The sequence below is a fragment of the Callospermophilus lateralis genome, chromosome 10 (genome assembly GCF_048772815.1).
Source record: "Callospermophilus lateralis isolate mCalLat2 chromosome 10, mCalLat2.hap1, whole genome shotgun sequence".
Taxonomy (NCBI): domain Eukaryota; kingdom Metazoa; phylum Chordata; class Mammalia; order Rodentia; family Sciuridae; genus Callospermophilus; species Callospermophilus lateralis.
In genome coordinates, this window is record NC_135314.1 from 68,108,013 (window position 1) to 68,125,194 (window position 17,182).

Sequence of the window (17,182 nt, forward strand, 5' to 3'; positions counted from 1 at the left end):
GCCAAAGAACTTTTCACAATAGAAGTACATTCCATTTGATAAAAGTTATTGTCCAATTCTAAAAGGCCCTCTTCATATAAACACATAAACCTCTCAGGAACTGTGTCTGTGTGATAGGATTACAGAAATCTTCTTATTACTTGATACATAAGACTCTGCATGATCTGACCTCTACCCATCTTCACTTTGCATATTTTACTACCCTTGGCCTTTTGAAATTTTCTGTTCCCACCATTCCAAAATCTTTGGTGTCCATAACATGCTACACTATTTTGTGCTTCCTCACTGTGATGTCTTTTCCATTTTACATCCAGGGGTCCTTTTAAAACTTGTTTCTCCTCATCCTGCCTCCATGCCTAAAATCTTCCCATGCTAGTGCCTTCTGCGTGGAAGGAACACAGTTCCCTCTCTGAGACCACCAACCTGTTTCTCACCTCAGCCTTCTCCCTCTTCTTCCTGCTTCCTCCATCCCCTAGCTTAGACCTTCCTTAGACCTTCTCATTCTTCCTTGAACAGCTCTCTACCCCAGGATCATTACACTTTACCTGGAGCACTCTTCCTCTGGATCTTTGCTAGTTATTTCTCTTAACTGCCTTTATTCTTTTTGGTTTGATATCAGTGCATTTTTCTGGGTTTAAAACAGAACTTAAGTCTCTTCCTGCAGAGAAGAAACAAGTGTTAAATGACTAGTATCATTAAGAATAAATTATCACCAATGCTATTTAGTTGTGACCACCCCCAAAACTTGACACAATATAGGATAAGAATAAATAGTGATAAGTCTAATTAAGAACTTATTTTATATAACGACTACATATGTGGAAATTTATGCCCTTTTATTTGTTGTGTATTAAGATTCCATTTGTTTCTGAAACTATTAGTATCTAATGTGGTTCCTACTTTGGAATTATGCACCCCAGCTCGTCCTATGTGCCAATGGAAGATTTAAGTCCAATTTCTGGACACGAAGCCAAAGTTTCTGTGAGTGACGGTTGTAAAGTTGCATCTTCCCTGGTGACATCTTCTCAAAGCACAATTGTCAAGGAAACGGCAAGAAAACTGATGTCAAATTTAAGGTAAATTCAGTTACTATGTTTTCCTACATGCTTTGTTGAACTTTCTAAACAGTGACAACTGTGTTTTATTTTTCCTGAGTGGTCATATAATTGAGTAAATTCCATGGAGTGACTTTGTGACCTGTCTTCTAACCATACTGAATTAGATATACCTAGATATACCACAGGTTAACTGATCCTTGAAATAGAACTACAGTCACTAACTACCTACCATCATATGGCCCAGCAGTATGGTGGCCACTGGTCCTCATTTGAATGCAATAAAGAATTTGTACTGAATTTGCTTATTACTTTTTTTTTCTCCCACACAAAACCTCTCAGGATACTTTTAGGTCTTTTAAAATATCTATTTTTGTATTAACTTACTGAGGGAAACTGAGCTTTGCCTTGTTGTTTGGTGCAGAATGTTGGCATGTGTAGGCAGGGTTAGTGAAGAGGTTAGATATTTGGATCTCTGTTCTCAAAGGATGGAGACATGGAGGAGTAAAACCCAGGATTCATGGGCTCTCCAAATAGGGACTGATGATAGAAGGGGGCTTTATGACCAAGTACCAGACATCTGTGTACAAGAGGGCTCTAAATAGGTGTCATGTAGTGGAAGGAGTGTGGGAGCAGGAGTAGCACTGAATTAGCACACCCCCTGGTTTCCTAGGGTTTAGTCTGGGAGATACCTCTGTGGGGAGAGGCTCTGGACCAAGGAGAGCATGCAGCATGCTCTAGCTCAAGTGATTTTCTTATCAGTGACTGACAGAATCCTCCTGAAGGGGAGAGGAAGGAAGGAAAGGTGAGGAAAGCCTGTCTGGAAGTGCTACAGCCTCTCCTAGGGCTCTGGTTTCAGTCATGTTTGTGAAAGTAGACTACTGAGCACAGTGGGCACAAACTCACTTCTGCAGCTGCCCAGGGCTTTATGGAAGTGTCTGTGGCAGTATTCAAGGCTACAGGGGTACAGGGCTCAATTTAAATGGTATGTATTTACCTGCTACACCCTAGCATCCATGCCTAATACCCGTCCTGCCCCAGGAGATAGAAAGCACTCTGGCTACAGGTAACAAGACAAGGTGTTAACTGAGCAATGAAGCCAGTGTCCTCATCACCAGGTTCTGACCACCTAGGTTGTCTGGGCTACCCAACTTACACAACCCTGGAAGGGAGACAGGAGGAGGACAGACCTTAGCATTGGACAGGTGTCATGAGGTTGTAAAGGCCACTTGTCCAATGATCTGGAATGATATCAGGATTGTACTGCTATGTGCCTCCGCAGAATCCTTGAAGAGTCGAAATCTCCAACTAGCTTCTTACCTTGTGTCAGGATTTTTTCCAAAATTAGTATACAAGAACCTAAGTTTAATCAAAGTGTGAAATATGATATATCAAGAACTATGTAATGTTTTGAACAACCAACAATAAAAAAATATTTGTAGAATTATAAAAAAAAAAGAACCTAAGTTTTCAGTTGGGTAGGCTTAAATTTAAATACTGGTTGATTATTAACTATTTCTAAGATTTGGGCAAATCCATTAGTCACTAAGGTGTGGTAGTATGCAATAAATTGTGTGTGTGTGTGTGTGTGAGAGAGAGAGAGAGAGAGAGAGAGAGAGAGAGAGAGAGAGAACAAGAGTGAACGCACACACAAGCACATGTTGTAAACCCTACTGTTAACCAAATGTAAATTGATTAAGTGCGAAAAGTCTCCAAATCATCATTGCTTCTTACATTGAGTCTTTCTTGATGATATTAATCACTACTGTTTTTGAACCTTTATTTTAGGCACTCATTTAAGTATTAATTAATTAATTAATTCCTTAGTTTGATAAACTTACAAGATTGGTATCATATTTTTTCTTTTTTCTTTTTTTTAAATGGATAAGGAAATTGAAGCTTAGAAAAGCTAATTAACACATTGAAAGTCATACCAACAATTTCAAAGCTACTAAGAATGGGACTGGGTGTAAGCCCAGAGTCCTTGATTTGGATGCCTACACTCTTAATCGTAGGCAAATAGATGATGTCTTTCCTTGCTCTCCATACTAGAGGACTGGAGAGACCCAAGCATGTTGGCAGCAACTTGGAAACACTTCACTTTCATTTCCAGTTGGATAAACTTTCTTTTCCAAATTCATTATTTTCCTTATTTTCACTTAGCTAATTTTTGTTCTTCATATACATTCCTATTTATTTTAATGATTGCATGTGATCAAAAAGGAGGTAATTTCATTCAACGTATTAAGTCTTTAAAGATTAGGCATCAATAGAACATTAAAATTACCCACCCATGTCCCCCTCTGAACCTCCTGCCTAATGAACACCCAGGCACCTCCTTATTGCTTAGAATTGTCACACTGCCATCACCCAACCACTGCCATCACCCCAACACTCTGAAAGCCAAATGTATTAGTATGTCAACTCTATTCTGTGCCAACTTAAATTTTCTCTGGTGATTGATTTATTCACCAGAGAAAGTAAAGGTGTGCAGAACACAAGTCCTCACTGGAGCAGAACACGCTCCTCATTTTACCTGTTTTCTTCCTTTAGGAGTATTTACAAAGAAAACAGAGTTCTTGTTTTCTTTGCTAAGTGCTTGTTTTATTTTTTGCACTCCTCTATTTTGTATGTGGTCCACATGTTATATCTTGAGTCAACTAGACTTTACCTCAAGAGGAAAAAATTGTGGCTGGTAGTGTGTGATATGAAGGGGACAGTGCTGTCCCTACCCAGAATTGCTTACCATCTTCACCTTGATTGTCACATGGCAGAGAGCAGTGCCTGACCTTCCTTTGTGAAGAGTCCTGACTCTCCCAGACCTGCTGCCAGCCCAAGTAGTTCTCACCCTCCTCCATTTCGTGATGCTAGCTGAATAAATTCATTTAGAAGCTAGCTTTATTGTCTTTTTCATTACCTGATTATGCTCAGTTTAAAAGTTTTTCTTATGTTATTTTTTTGTTCTATATGTATTACTTTAATTCCCAAATAGAATAAATTCTTTGAAAATAGGTTGTTTTTTTTCATATTATGTCTAACATTTATTTGCATGTATTCAAAGAATAAATTAAATAGAAAGGAAAATATCAAAAGTGGATAGTGTTGCTGGATGTTAAAATATTTTCATATAATGGGGGTGAGACTAAGTCTTGTTAAGTTAGAGGGAAATAAGATGAACTGGGATACAGACTATTAAATTTCCCAGGCAGGTCCTAAACATTGGAGTAGTATCAAATTTCAAGTCACTTTGAACAGTAATAATAGTAATAGTATTAATATAGATTTGTACATACTTGGTATGTACCAGACGCTATCTGAAGAGCTTTGCATGTGTTAACTCTCTTAAACTTTATGATGATCTATAACTACATACTTTTATTATTCTAATTAATGGTTGAGAAAACTGAGGCATGTACAGGTTAAATAATTTGCATAACACTAAAGTAGCACACCTGGGATTTGAATCTGTCTGTCTGGCCTAACAGTCCTTGCTTTAATTGCTAAATTCTAATACCTTGTTTGGCTTATTATTGTATTTAAGAACTTGAAAATATATTCTTGATTTATTTCAACTCTATAAAAACATGTTCTGTGTTATCTTTAATTTAAAAAATAACAAAAATTCAATTTAAAAAGAAAGCCACTTTTTAAGGTTGCTGCCTGTTGCTAAAGTAAAAGAAAAGACCACAAAAATACAACTAGCAGCCAGGTCTGTTAGAAACCATGGCTGTATTCCTGGTTTTAGAAAGTGGAATCGTGTAATTTCCATTGCATCCTGGTTTTTCACTGGGTTGATAAAGAGAGTTTTAATCAACCTCAAGTAGGAGACTTGCTCTTCTTAGCCAGCACTAAGCTGATTAACCAGATTATTGTTTTAAAAGATTGGGTGGATTCAGGTACCTCTGCGTGGCCCTGCCCACGTCTGCTGTGTCTAGAAGGGGAATTCTGTTAATTAAGTCAGAGATTTTTCTTGCCATTTTCACTAAGAAAACACTCGTTTGGTTGAGACAGTAGTATGATTATGGAACGAAAGGGAAATGACCTTTAGCAGGAACATTCAAAGCTTGTCCATCATATTTAGAGATAGCGCTGTCGGCTCCCTCATTGAATCCTGTGAAAGCTTCTAGATAGAGATTCTACAGAAGTCCAACTGAGATGGGCACCATTGCCAAGTCCTGGAAGCAGGTAGTAGCTCTGGAAGAGTTCTTTGGAAGATTTAATTCTTGAGTTCTTAAGGAGAGAAAAAATGTTAAACAAAGATAAATTCCTGGTATCATTGTTAAGTCTGGGTGTGAAACTGTGAATCAGTGCTTCAGGGGAAGGGCTGTTCCTAGGCAGGACAAGAGTCCTGTTGAACAGCAGTATTTGGTTCAGGAGTCCCTTAAAATGGACAGTATCTTCTTAATTCAGCAAAGGAATGAATGGACAGTTGTTTTATTCCTATAATTTTACACTGCATGTCTCCTGGCCCATCTCCTTGAAGGGCCCTTATATGTATGATAGGATCATGTGTCCTAAAGAAAGGCTGAAATTTGAGGGCAGAAGAGGTTTGATAAGATGCACCCTTCAGAACAAAAGAGAACATCTCTGGCGGATTCCACAGAAGACTCAAGCCAATAACTGAAGGAGTTTTTAAAGAACCGTTCAACATCTACAATGATATGTTTGGTAATTTTTTAGTATCTTCTATGTGTGATTTTTGATATCTTTACACTTATTATTAATACTAATATTTTTCCTGAATTAATTTGGCAGGAAAAGGAGAGGGCCTCTATGTTTGTGCTTAGAGACTGCAAGTCACTGGCTGGGTTATCTTTCTCTTTAGTCAGTCTGGTGGGACAAAATCCCCAAGGGAGAAGCTACTTAGCAGCAACTCTATTTAGAAGAAAGTAAAGATGAAATCCTGAGAGGGACAGAGAGAGAGAGAGAGAGAGAGAGAGAGAGAGAGAGAGAGAGAGAGAGAGAATGGTATAGGGAATCTGCGTTGGCCTGAAGGAGTGTGTCCTTCACAGCCAGAAAACAAGAGAGCTTCCAAATAGGAATCTTTCCTCAAAGTGTTTTCATAAAGATGACATGAAATTATGTACACAAGACAGCAGTGGTTGGCATATTTCTGGAACTCTGTAAAGGTAGTTAGATCTGACCCAAGTGTCTCAGATCTTTTACCAAAAAGAAGATACCCAATTTCCCAATGTTGGGTGCAAATGAAGAATACTTCTTCACATTCCCACCCCCATATTTGTCTAACTCCAATTCTTTCTTTGGGGCTCCCAAATATGAGTGAGAGCTTTCAAATATAAGCCAGGGCTCCCAAATACATGAGTTAGGGCTCCCAGTAGGAGTCGGGGCCTCTCCTCCGGGCTGTAGTGCTACATGCTCATCCTCCTGGAGCGCTGCCCACATGGTTGTGGAGTGGCCCACTTCTTGGCATTCCACATTATGTTGAATCAGTGCAGAAAATAGTACTGGGATCCTAACATGGAGGGCATGATGCGGGCTCTGTGAGGCTCCACAGAGCAAATGCTGTTTTCGTAGTTTGAAGACAAATTATCTGTGAAATTAATGAGTTTGAGAAAATACGAAATCACAAAAGCTGCAGTGATTTCAGCAAAACCTTCACATGAAGTAGTGTTCAATTGTTAAATTGCATCTGTCTATCATCTATCGATTTGTGGAAATAATAGTAGATGTGTGAGACACATTCTTCAGGCTATAGATGATGTTTAGGGGACATTTTGAAGTAGAGACACCACAGATGAGAATTATCCAAAACGAAACCAGAGGGTTTTCTCTCCCAAACCTACCCCTTCACCCCCTTCCATTTCCCTGCAAATACCAGCACCGTATATTTGTTTATCTAAGAGTATTTCTTAGATGACTGCTGAATTTGCTCTAAATTTAAATAGCAAAAAATGTATGCTTATCATGCAAAGGGCCCATGTTTAGAAGTGGTTTCAACCCTGTGGTGGGGAAACATGGCAGATCTGAATGGAAGTGGGAATGTTTCGTATGGAAGACTTCTCACCACTCCTGTCCCACCAAACCAGTCACAAGGCCGACAGGTTCTCTTTCCCAGGGACTCTAGTTGCAGCTTTCTTTCTGTGCCATCTGATTTCTTCTCATCTTAGATCCCTGGAAGCTCATTTTCATCCTATTCCCACCCCATCCATCTTCTTCTAGCCAGGCAAGTCAGTCTGGGGGCTGTGTGAATTACATTTAATATTTGGGCAATGCTGAAACTTTCTGGCTTAAATCTCCTTGAAACTATAAATGCAGATAAAATACTTAAAATACTAGGAATGCATTATAAGAAAGAACTGTTTTATCTCTGGTGTACCATATTATTTTACAACAGAAAAGATTTTGTCAATCCTTTAGATAATATGCATGAGCATGTTGGAGCTCATCAACATCAAAACACTATACACTTTTAAGATGTGATGTTTATGAATTTCTATATTTCATATTCTCCCAGATATGAAATATGTGTCATCTAAGTGATTAATCACAGAAAAGCCGTCACATTAGTAGGGTGGGTGTCACTGCCTTTTGGTAAAATAAAGCACCTGTCGGAGCAATGGCCACCACTGTTTTGAAAGAGCAGACCAGATATGATTTCTGAGAGTAGTCTTAGATACCCTAGTGAAGACAATTGCTCTGCAGAATTAAGTTCTTTGACTTCCTTGGAGAAAAATTCAGTAATCGAGGAGCTGCTTATTTTCCTCCAGGAAGTTTACAATGCTGAGTTCTCTGCAGAAAAGAACACTCAGGCAGGTGCCCGGCTTCCTTGGACTGGTTGGTGACAAATTGCTAGGCATTGTGAGCTATTTTTTCCCTTCCTGTTCCATTTTCTTTTCCTTTTTCTTTCTTTGCCTTTCCTTCAATATTTTTTTTAATTTATTTTAAAGAATGTAGATTTGCCTGCTGTTGTTTTAAGAAATGATGCAGAAATCAGACTATACCCTTCAGTTTCTCCCAGTTGCAACCTCTTGCAAAACTAATCAGAATGTCGATGTTGACACAGTGAAGACACAGAACATTTCTATCACTGCAAGGGTCCCTTCTATTGCCCTTTTATAGCCACATTCATGTCCTTTCCCCGAGTCTGTGCTTTTTGAAGAGCACTTTAATGCCAATGGTAACAAAATATTTGGGAAGAGTTAATGTTGATCTTTGCCAGATATTTAATACCCAGGGAACAAAACCAATTCTGACAGGTGCATACTGCATCTCTTGTCCTGGTATATTCCTATTTCTGCTCTGCTTGCATTCCTAGGGAGGTCCTTCTGTATTTTTTTCCTGAGTATCAGCTACCATCAGTATTTGACTGCACATCTGCAGAAGAACTCAGAGCAAGTTCTAAGGTAAGTGTTCGTTTTAGAACTCTGAAGGATGACAGAATAGCTTGGATTTAGTCCTCCATGAAGAAAAATGTAAAATGGTACCAGTGAGAGAACCTAGAATGGCTTAAGGGAGTGAAGATGGGATCTTTATACCGACCTTGTATCAGAATCAGCAGTGTCTACGAAATCACATGGGTAGAGCCAGGTGGAGAAGATCTTACAGATGGAGAACAGTCACAGGGATCAAAAGAAATGGGACATGATGACTGACTCCCCTCTCCCTGACCCAAAATGGTTTCTATTCTATAGATGCAATTCCTCGATGGCTGGTTAGGAGGGGCTGAGCTGAGGTTTGGGTAGGTCACCATATCAGGTGCCAAGAGCACTAGTCTGATTAGAATCAATAAAACATCACAAGAGGTGATGAAGATGATTGTATTTTCCAAGCCTCCTTGTGTATGAGTGTAAGGAACTTTGGTCAACCACCTGAAGTGCAAAGGATGAGCCTAGTTGTCATGTCCCCATCAGTAACATCTAGCAGTACTACACATTCCTCCCACCCAGTAGGGCTGAGGGGCTACTGAGGAGTGCAGGCCAGCTGGGCAGCTCCAGGGTGGAGGAGACAGCCAGCGCAGCACGGGAGTGCAGGAGGCCCCTTCTCCACACCATGCTCAGCATCTCTTGTGGGATTGACAGATATGGAAGGAAAGGCTCTCAGTGAAAAGAGCACAAATTATTAATTAGACAAAAGTGTCACATGCCCCAACGGAACCTGGGTGAAATTCCTTGATTTCCATTGTACAGTCTACTTTTTTACCTTCTCCTTTTACCCTGTACTCTCCATGGAACGTCCAGCTCCATTACCTAACTGGGACCTTCCTCATCAGTGCCCCCAAGAGCTCTTAGCTGACAAATGCTTAGTCACTTCTCTGTCCTGACTTCCCCAGGCTCTCGACCCAACCATCCCCTTTCCCCTTCCTGGAGCACTCTCTCTGCATGGCTTCCCCCCACTACACACTTCCCACTTTCTTCGACTACCTCCCTCTTTATGGTGATTCCTTCTCTGCTTGGATTCTGAATGTCATCATGTCTGAGGGTGTGTTCCTGAACTGCTTTCTTCTATTAAATACCATTTCTGGATGACTCTTACACTAACCAGTGACTCCCAGGCTATTTCTCTAACTTTCTCTTTCAAGAAATCCAGACTCCAGTTGCCTTTAGACAGCTCTTTTTCAATATTTACAATTTTATCATTTAATTTTCTTTCAAGCTTATTTTTTTTAATCACACATTTTTTAACCATGCTGTATTTATTTATGTAAACCACTTCAACCCATTTTTAGTTTTGTTTGGAATGAAGTGAGGTATAATTTAGTTAATTAATTTATTTGAATCCAAGCTTAAAAGACCAATAGTACCACTGTTGGCTGGTTCTAGGTTTGTTCATACTAGATACTTGCATGATATAACTCTGTTGGAGGCACTGCATTCTCCAAAGTTAATATCTTGTTCTCTTATCACTTATGAAAACAGCTGGAGCAATGCCCAGAGCAGACGAACAAAAAGCTGAAAATATGTTTCAACCAGGTAAGTCTGTCTTCAGTGTAGTCATTTATATTCTAAATGACCCATGTTCCAAAGGATAAATAATATAAATTTCCAAATGTTAGTTTGGAAGGAAATCAAATTTGCATTTACTTATCAAGACTGAGATTAATGTGTAGTACATCAGATGTCATAAAGCAACATCTTTTGAATTTTAAAATGCAAACGTTTCCACAACATACAGCTTATGAAGCACTTGGAGTAGAACTGTTTTGACAGAAAACAGGAAATTCTCAGCCTTTAAGAAATATTTGCAATCAATAAATGGGCAAAAGAACCAAATTGACACTTCTAAAAAAAAAGAAAAGAAATACAAATGGACAACAAATACGTGATAAAAAATGTTTAGTATCCCTAGCAGTCAGGGGAATGCAAATCAAAACTACATTGAAATTTCATCTTATTCCAGTTGGAATGGCAATCATCAAGAATAAAAATAATAATAAATGCTGGTGAGGATGAGAGGGAAAATATACACTCATACATTGTTGATGGAACTGAAAATTAGTACACATTTCTGGAATGCAGTATGGAAATTCCTCAGAAAACTAGGAATGGAACCACCATATGACCCACCTATTCCACTCATTAGTATTTATCCTAAAGAGCTAAAATCAACATACTATTGTGATACTGTTATATCAACGTTTATAGCAGCACAATTCATAATAGCCAACTTAGGATCCAGCTCAGGTACCCATCAACAAATGAATGGATAACATCTCTTTGAGTTTTTTCCCTTAGTATCTTATCAGTAGTTACTAAGAGTATGATTTTTCCATTTTAAAAGTAATTATTAATAATCTAATAATCTAAAGAAAGAATTTAAAGAAATTTATCCATTGTCCCATATCATCCAAGTTTACTGATTAATGCCAATAGTTTTTGGTACTTTATTACAACCTTTCTCTCTCTCTCTCTCTCTCTCTCTCTCTCTCTCTCTCTCTCTATATATATATATATATATATATATATATATATATATATATATTTTTTTTTTTTTAACAGTATCTAGTTTTTAAAGATTTCCTGGGGCATAAAAGAGTGCACAATGTCCATCAGTTTTGTGATAGAAATTGCCCACATGATCATATGCCCTCAATTCCCTTATTTCACACTTTAGGGAACAGGGACTCCAAGATGTGAACTCAGCCAAGCTAACAGGGGGGATTCATGCTGGAGCTGGGATGATCAGTTGTCATTCAGACATCTCCCTGGTGCCATAAGAGCCTAGAATTTTTCATGGCACAAGATCAATACTGAGATGTCAGATCATCATTCACACTTTACCTGTGTTTTCTCATACTTACACAAACTCCATCACCAGCACATACATTAGCATCTTCTTCTTCTTCTTCCATGTGCTGGTGTCTATAGCCTTCTTCTGGAAGCTACCATAACAGTATACATATGTATAAAGACTAGGAGGTGAATGGCTCCCCTGGAGCTCTTCAAAGCACAGCTATGAGAGCCTCATATCTCTATCTCTGTCTCTCTCTCTCTCTCTCTCTCTCTCTCTCTCTCCCTTAAATTCTAGTTATACATGACAGTAGAATGCATTTTGACTCATCATACAAAGATGGAGTATAACTTCTCATTCTTCTGGTTGTACATGATATAGAGTTGCACAGGTCATGTAATAATGTATGCACAAAGGGTAATAATATTTGATTCATTCTACTGTCATTCCTGCCCCCATACTGCCTCCCCTCCCTTCACTCCCCTCTGTCTAATCCAAACTACCTCTATTCTTCCCTAGCCCCACCCTTATTTTGAATTAGCATCTACATTTCAGAGAAAACATTCAACCTTTTGGGATTGGCTTATTTCACTTAGCATGATATTCTCCAGCTCCATCCATTTACTGGCAAATGCCATAATTTCATTCTTCTTTAAGGCTGAGTAATATTCTATTGTATATATATACCACAATTTCTTTATTCATTCATCTGTTGAAGAACACCTAGGTTGGTTCCATAGTTTCGCTATTGTGAATTGGGCTGCTATAAACCTTGAAGCCTCATCTCTTTTATAGAGAATGATGTATACTTGAATATTCATACTTTGTAAGTGAAAAAGAATTGTGAATTCTCAGAAGACAAATATGACTAGGAAGACTTGAAATGAAAATTAGAACCTAAACCAAATTACTTTTTATAAAGGCACTATCATCATAATATATTCAATTTTTTAGCTTTCCCAAATTTAACAACCCTTGTTGGTATGTTTGTCTCTAATGTTTCTGACAGAGTGTCTGGTGGACTATGCTAAGCAACTAGGAATGGAGTTGTACTTAGTTTCTCATTACTGTTCAACTGCAAAGTAAATTTGTTTTCTGAATAATATTTTTTTAAAAAAACAGTAATTAAACATTTCATTTTAGGCTATCTTGTCAATGTTTCTTATGTAGAATAAAAGACAAAGTTTACTTTCAGTATGGTTTTGCCCCTGATTTAGCACTAATGTTATTTTAATCAGCTAACATGGAATTGTGATTGATTGAGCCAGATGCTAAAGTCCATTTCTGTATGTTACCTAATGTCACCCTTACAGCTTTGGGAGGCAAGTGCCACTATCTCCATTTTAGCAATGAAGAAATAGAGATTCAGAAAGATAATATCCCAATGTCATGGTGCAAATAAGTATTAGATTTGGGATTTCAATTCAAATTTGTCCTGCTTTGAAGTTCTTTCCATTATACTACCTTTCCCCCATCTTATTCTTATCCAGACTTCAGTGCTTGATCTTTGTGAAAGAATTTTCACATATTACTTGCAGTAGTTCTATTACAGCTCCTCAGCAGGTTGATATTGAAGAATTGTCTTCAAATTATTGGAGACCTTGACATTATAACATGAGATGTATGTAGTAAAGGTGCTCAAAGTGGAATCTTTAGGTGTAGTGTGTATGTGTGGTAGTAGGTTGGCTTAGTGACCAGCAGGAATTGATTATCCCAAATGTAAGTCTGGCTATGGAGACTGGCATCCTCCCACAGGTTTATATCTAATGATTAGGAACCCTGTTTTATATATTTACACTATAAAACTTAGAAATTGGCTAAGAATTAGACTGTCATCATTGAAGTTTATCCAATTATGTATTTCTTTTCATATGTATTTACAAGTGATATTTTCCAAGTGTCTGCACTGTCAGTAAAGGAGCCAGGTTGTTGGACCTTGGAGGTCATAATATAAGTGTTAGGGTCAACAGTGTTAGCATATAGGATGACTAGAATCTTCTTGATATTCAGGACAAGTGAGATTCAAAGGATCAAAGTAAGCTAAACAGTCAAGAAGGCAGAATTTCCTGTTGAAACTGAAATAGGGAACAACTGAAATCATAGCTTTCCTAACAATGAAATTCTGTGGTCTTAAGGACTTTCTAAATAATCAATGGCTTTAGGCGAATGGTTATAAGAAAGATACAAATTTTTTTTTTAAATCCATGTGAAGGACTAATCTATGCCATTTACTTTAGGGTGTGTACCTTTAATAAAGAAAGCCACATAGAATACTCAGTGAAAGTCACCTCATCCCAACTACATCCGTGGTTTTTGTAACTGCTGTTAGAGTGGTAGGTGTTCCTGCCATGGTGGCCTTGCACCATCCGACCTGAACTGCCATCTTTTTTTTTTTCTTTCTGCTCAAAAGTCATTTGCTCCATCTAAAATGAATATCTCAACATCACTTCAACTTCCATTACCTGGTCTACCTCTGAGCCTTGCCACATGCTTGCCCCTAGCTTATCCATACTCCCAGCCTACAGTGGGTCCCTTGAAGACCTCCCACTCTATTTAGAACTTGGTCATGATAATCTTTTACAAAATCATTGCCTTGTCTTGCTATCTGAAATAAATTATGACCTCTCTTTGCTATAAAAGAACCTAAAAAACTTGATTTTATCAATAATTAAAATGTCTACTTTCTATTACAATAATTTCTTGTGTCATTTTCTCCTCAACTAGATTACAAAGTCCTTGAAGTTAGTAATCCTATCTTATCCAAATCTGTATCCTAGCAGCATTCAGTAGGTACCTTTGCATCTGGATTTTAACATTTATGTATTGAATCGTAGTTGATTCTTTCTGCTATAGTGTCTTCCTGTAGAAACACTTACATGAATACCCCCTTTTGTGTGATATAAAAGCTGCAGATTTCATAGGCCTTCCTTATTTCACAACTTGTTAAGATTGTGGCACTGCAAAGTTGCTAGAGCTAGACTTTCTGAACTCAAAGCAGAAAATTTAAATCTTCGTTGAATATTCTTTCCTTCGAATCTTAATTCTGCTCTGTGACTCTGCCCTCCTGGGTTGAATCATTTACTGTCCTTGACCTTCAAGCCAGGGGAGAGGACAACCCCTAGGTTTGACTGAAACCTCTGAGAAGCTTCTGAGAAGCCTCCTAGAAGTGGTTGTTGCCTTAGTTTTAAGTTATCAACTTTGTATAGGATAAGATGTTCAAAAGTGGATTCCTTTTGGCTAACAACAACGTATTATATATGTACATATAATTTATATATGTATATTACAAGAGACAATTTGAAACATAATTCATCATAAAGTTACAAGAGAGGATTTTGAATATACTTGTCATAGAGAAATGATGAAAGTTTAAGGTGATGGATATGATATGTTAATTACCCTGCTTTGATCATTGCTCAATATATACATTAATCAAAGCAAAACAAAACAAGCAAGCAGATTCCTCTCCAAGATGTTTGTAGCCTGGAAAATCAGGCTGGCTCCATGTGTTTGAAATTCTCTTGCTGTGATTGCTGCATATCTGCTCTCTTGACTCCCTGCTATTTAGTGTTATGTTCCAGACCTTGGAAATGTGGAGAGGAATAAAAATAAATCCTTTTTACATGGAGGTTATATGTAAAGAGGGAGGGACAGATCACAAACCCACAAAGGAAAAAGAATTCAGAGGCACATATTGACAGATGATAAACACATAAATATGTAATCATGATGTAATTTGCCATAAAATAATCGTGCAGGGCCAGGGAGTTGACAGCGATGGTGTGTTTGGGAAGAAGGAGGTGATTTTCAGAAACAGTGGGCAAGGGGCATCTCAGACCTGAAGCAGGGAAGGAGCTTTGTGCTAATATGAGTTGAATTTACTGGACTGAGAAAGCAGCAGGAGCAAGAGGCAGGAATGAGGTTGGTGAATGCTTAGAAGAATGAGTCCTGGAACTCAGGAAACAAGGCGAGAACAGGTGGACACAGGCCAGGGATTTCAGATTCTAATTCTTGGTGCCTAACACCAGCTTTTAGGAAGTTTAAGCCACTAAAAATCTAAGATTTCTTTACATAGCCATCTGCAAACCTGAGAATTAGTCTCATCTTTAACATATTATTATCCACACACGCGGCCCATGTTTGTTGCCAAAATGGAGTGTTGTTTGGTCCCTGCTCCACATACTCCTCTCCACTAATGGTGGGTGAAGTGTGTACATAGTCGAGGTGAGTTGCTCACATAACCCCATGTCAAGTACTCCAAGTCAGGATTTCCATGCTCTTTAATTGAGTGGAGACTTCTCACCCTTCTATCAACTCTAACAATACCCAAGCCTTACCTGGGGACATAGTACCCTTTCTCCCATAAGATATAAAGTTTGCATACTTGAATTAGCTCATGCTGTCAACTAGAAAGTTCTTGGGAACAAAGACTACCTTACGTATTTTTCTATCACCTACAATTAATGCCTCAAATTTACAAAGTACTGATGTTTATTAGAATTATAGATAATACAAGATTTTTTTGTTTAAATAATTTCATAGAAAGAAGAGAAACTAGTGAGAGCAGAGTGTGTAATAGTGATGGTGTGGGCAGTGCCTGAGAAGGGTCTACTTGTGTTCATGAAGGTGATGGATGGCGGTGAGTGGGTAGGGCAGGCCCAAGAGATGAACGAGGCTGCTTTACAATTCTCCTTGCAACCCAGTCATGTTAGAATTCAGAAATCTTCTTATTGTAGGAAACATTAAAATGTTTGTCAAAATGGGATTTTTCCCTGTATCTCCTTTCTCAGAATATCCCCTGTTCTCTTATAATGGTAATCAGAGCAATTAATGCCATTCTAAAATTGAAGCATCTTTCCTCTCTGTTGCCTATCCTGCTTCATGAGATCCCCAAGCACAACATGCCATCTTGGAAAATAGCCAAGACCCCTGAATTAGCAAGAGGTCAATGGTTAACAGTCCATACTCTTCACAGTAGGATAAAGAACGTACACTGTGAGGAAACAAAATTCCTCATTCTGTAGCTTCTGTGCTTTACAGTTACTACACTTGAGTCACAAATAACATATCATCTTTAAGGTGGCCCAAGCATTGGCCATCTGTCATTGTCCATGAGCTGCTGGTGCTGTGGAGAGTGGGCCACAGGAAACTTCCCCCTTTGTGCATTGAATGATTTTACATTGCTAATGGGAGAAGAAATTCACATTCATGGAGTTCTTCATTCCAAAGCAAGGGTCTCTGAGTCTACCTTGGTGTGCCTCTCCAGTTCTTATAATTATAGGAATATGGTACATATTACCTCCTCTCTCTCCCTTTCCCATCAGAGAGTAAGGGTGTCCTCAGTTTGGACCACCTGTCAAACTTAGATGCAGGGTTGATGCTTGGTACATGTGTGCAGTTGGAATATGAAATCACCTCATTTATTAGGGGGAATAGTAATATTTTAAAAATATATTAAGACTGTTTAAAAAACATTCCCAGATCCAGAATGTTTACATGGTCCAATATGAAAAGAAAATAAAAAGAAAAATGCAGTGCATCATCCATGATGCAAATAGAAGAGGAATTCTTAATGAAATATCTCTGGGACACTGTGAACAAAAAAGAAAAACTACTGAGGATAAACTGAAGAATCTTCGTGTAAAACTGGCAATGTTGTTGCAGACACTTCAGCTGGTGAGTGATGACATTGTATATGAGTAATAGGAATATGCTCTGTGGTTAGACTTCCCTCCTAACATCATCATTTGCTTACTGACCTGGGACAAGTCACCTAACCCCATCCTTACTGCCACTTAAAGAATATCAAAATCATCAATAAATGCATTTTGAAAAAATATATAAGAATATTTATAAAATTTCATTCTTTTTTCTCTTAAAAAATCAGAATTTTTTAATTGTTCTCTTACAGTGATAATAAGAGCAATTAATGCCATTCT

The 17,182-nt window shown here is 38.2% G+C and overlaps 1 protein-coding gene across 1 annotated transcript in view; it reads left to right on the top strand.

Annotated features, from left to right (window-relative positions):
• The window catches only part of Morc1 (MORC family CW-type zinc finger 1), a 153,862-nt gene that overhangs the window by 133,778 nt on the left and 2,902 nt on the right, over nt 1-17,182 (top strand). The window contains exons 24-27 of the mRNA XM_077110339.1: nt 921-1,076; nt 8,332-8,419; nt 9,932-9,985; nt 16,725-16,919. Coding sequence (XP_076966454.1) covers nt 921-1,076; nt 8,332-8,419; nt 9,932-9,985; nt 16,725-16,919 — 493 coding nt within the window. The remainder of the gene's footprint in view (nt 1-920; nt 1,077-8,331; nt 8,420-9,931; nt 9,986-16,724; nt 16,920-17,182) is intronic.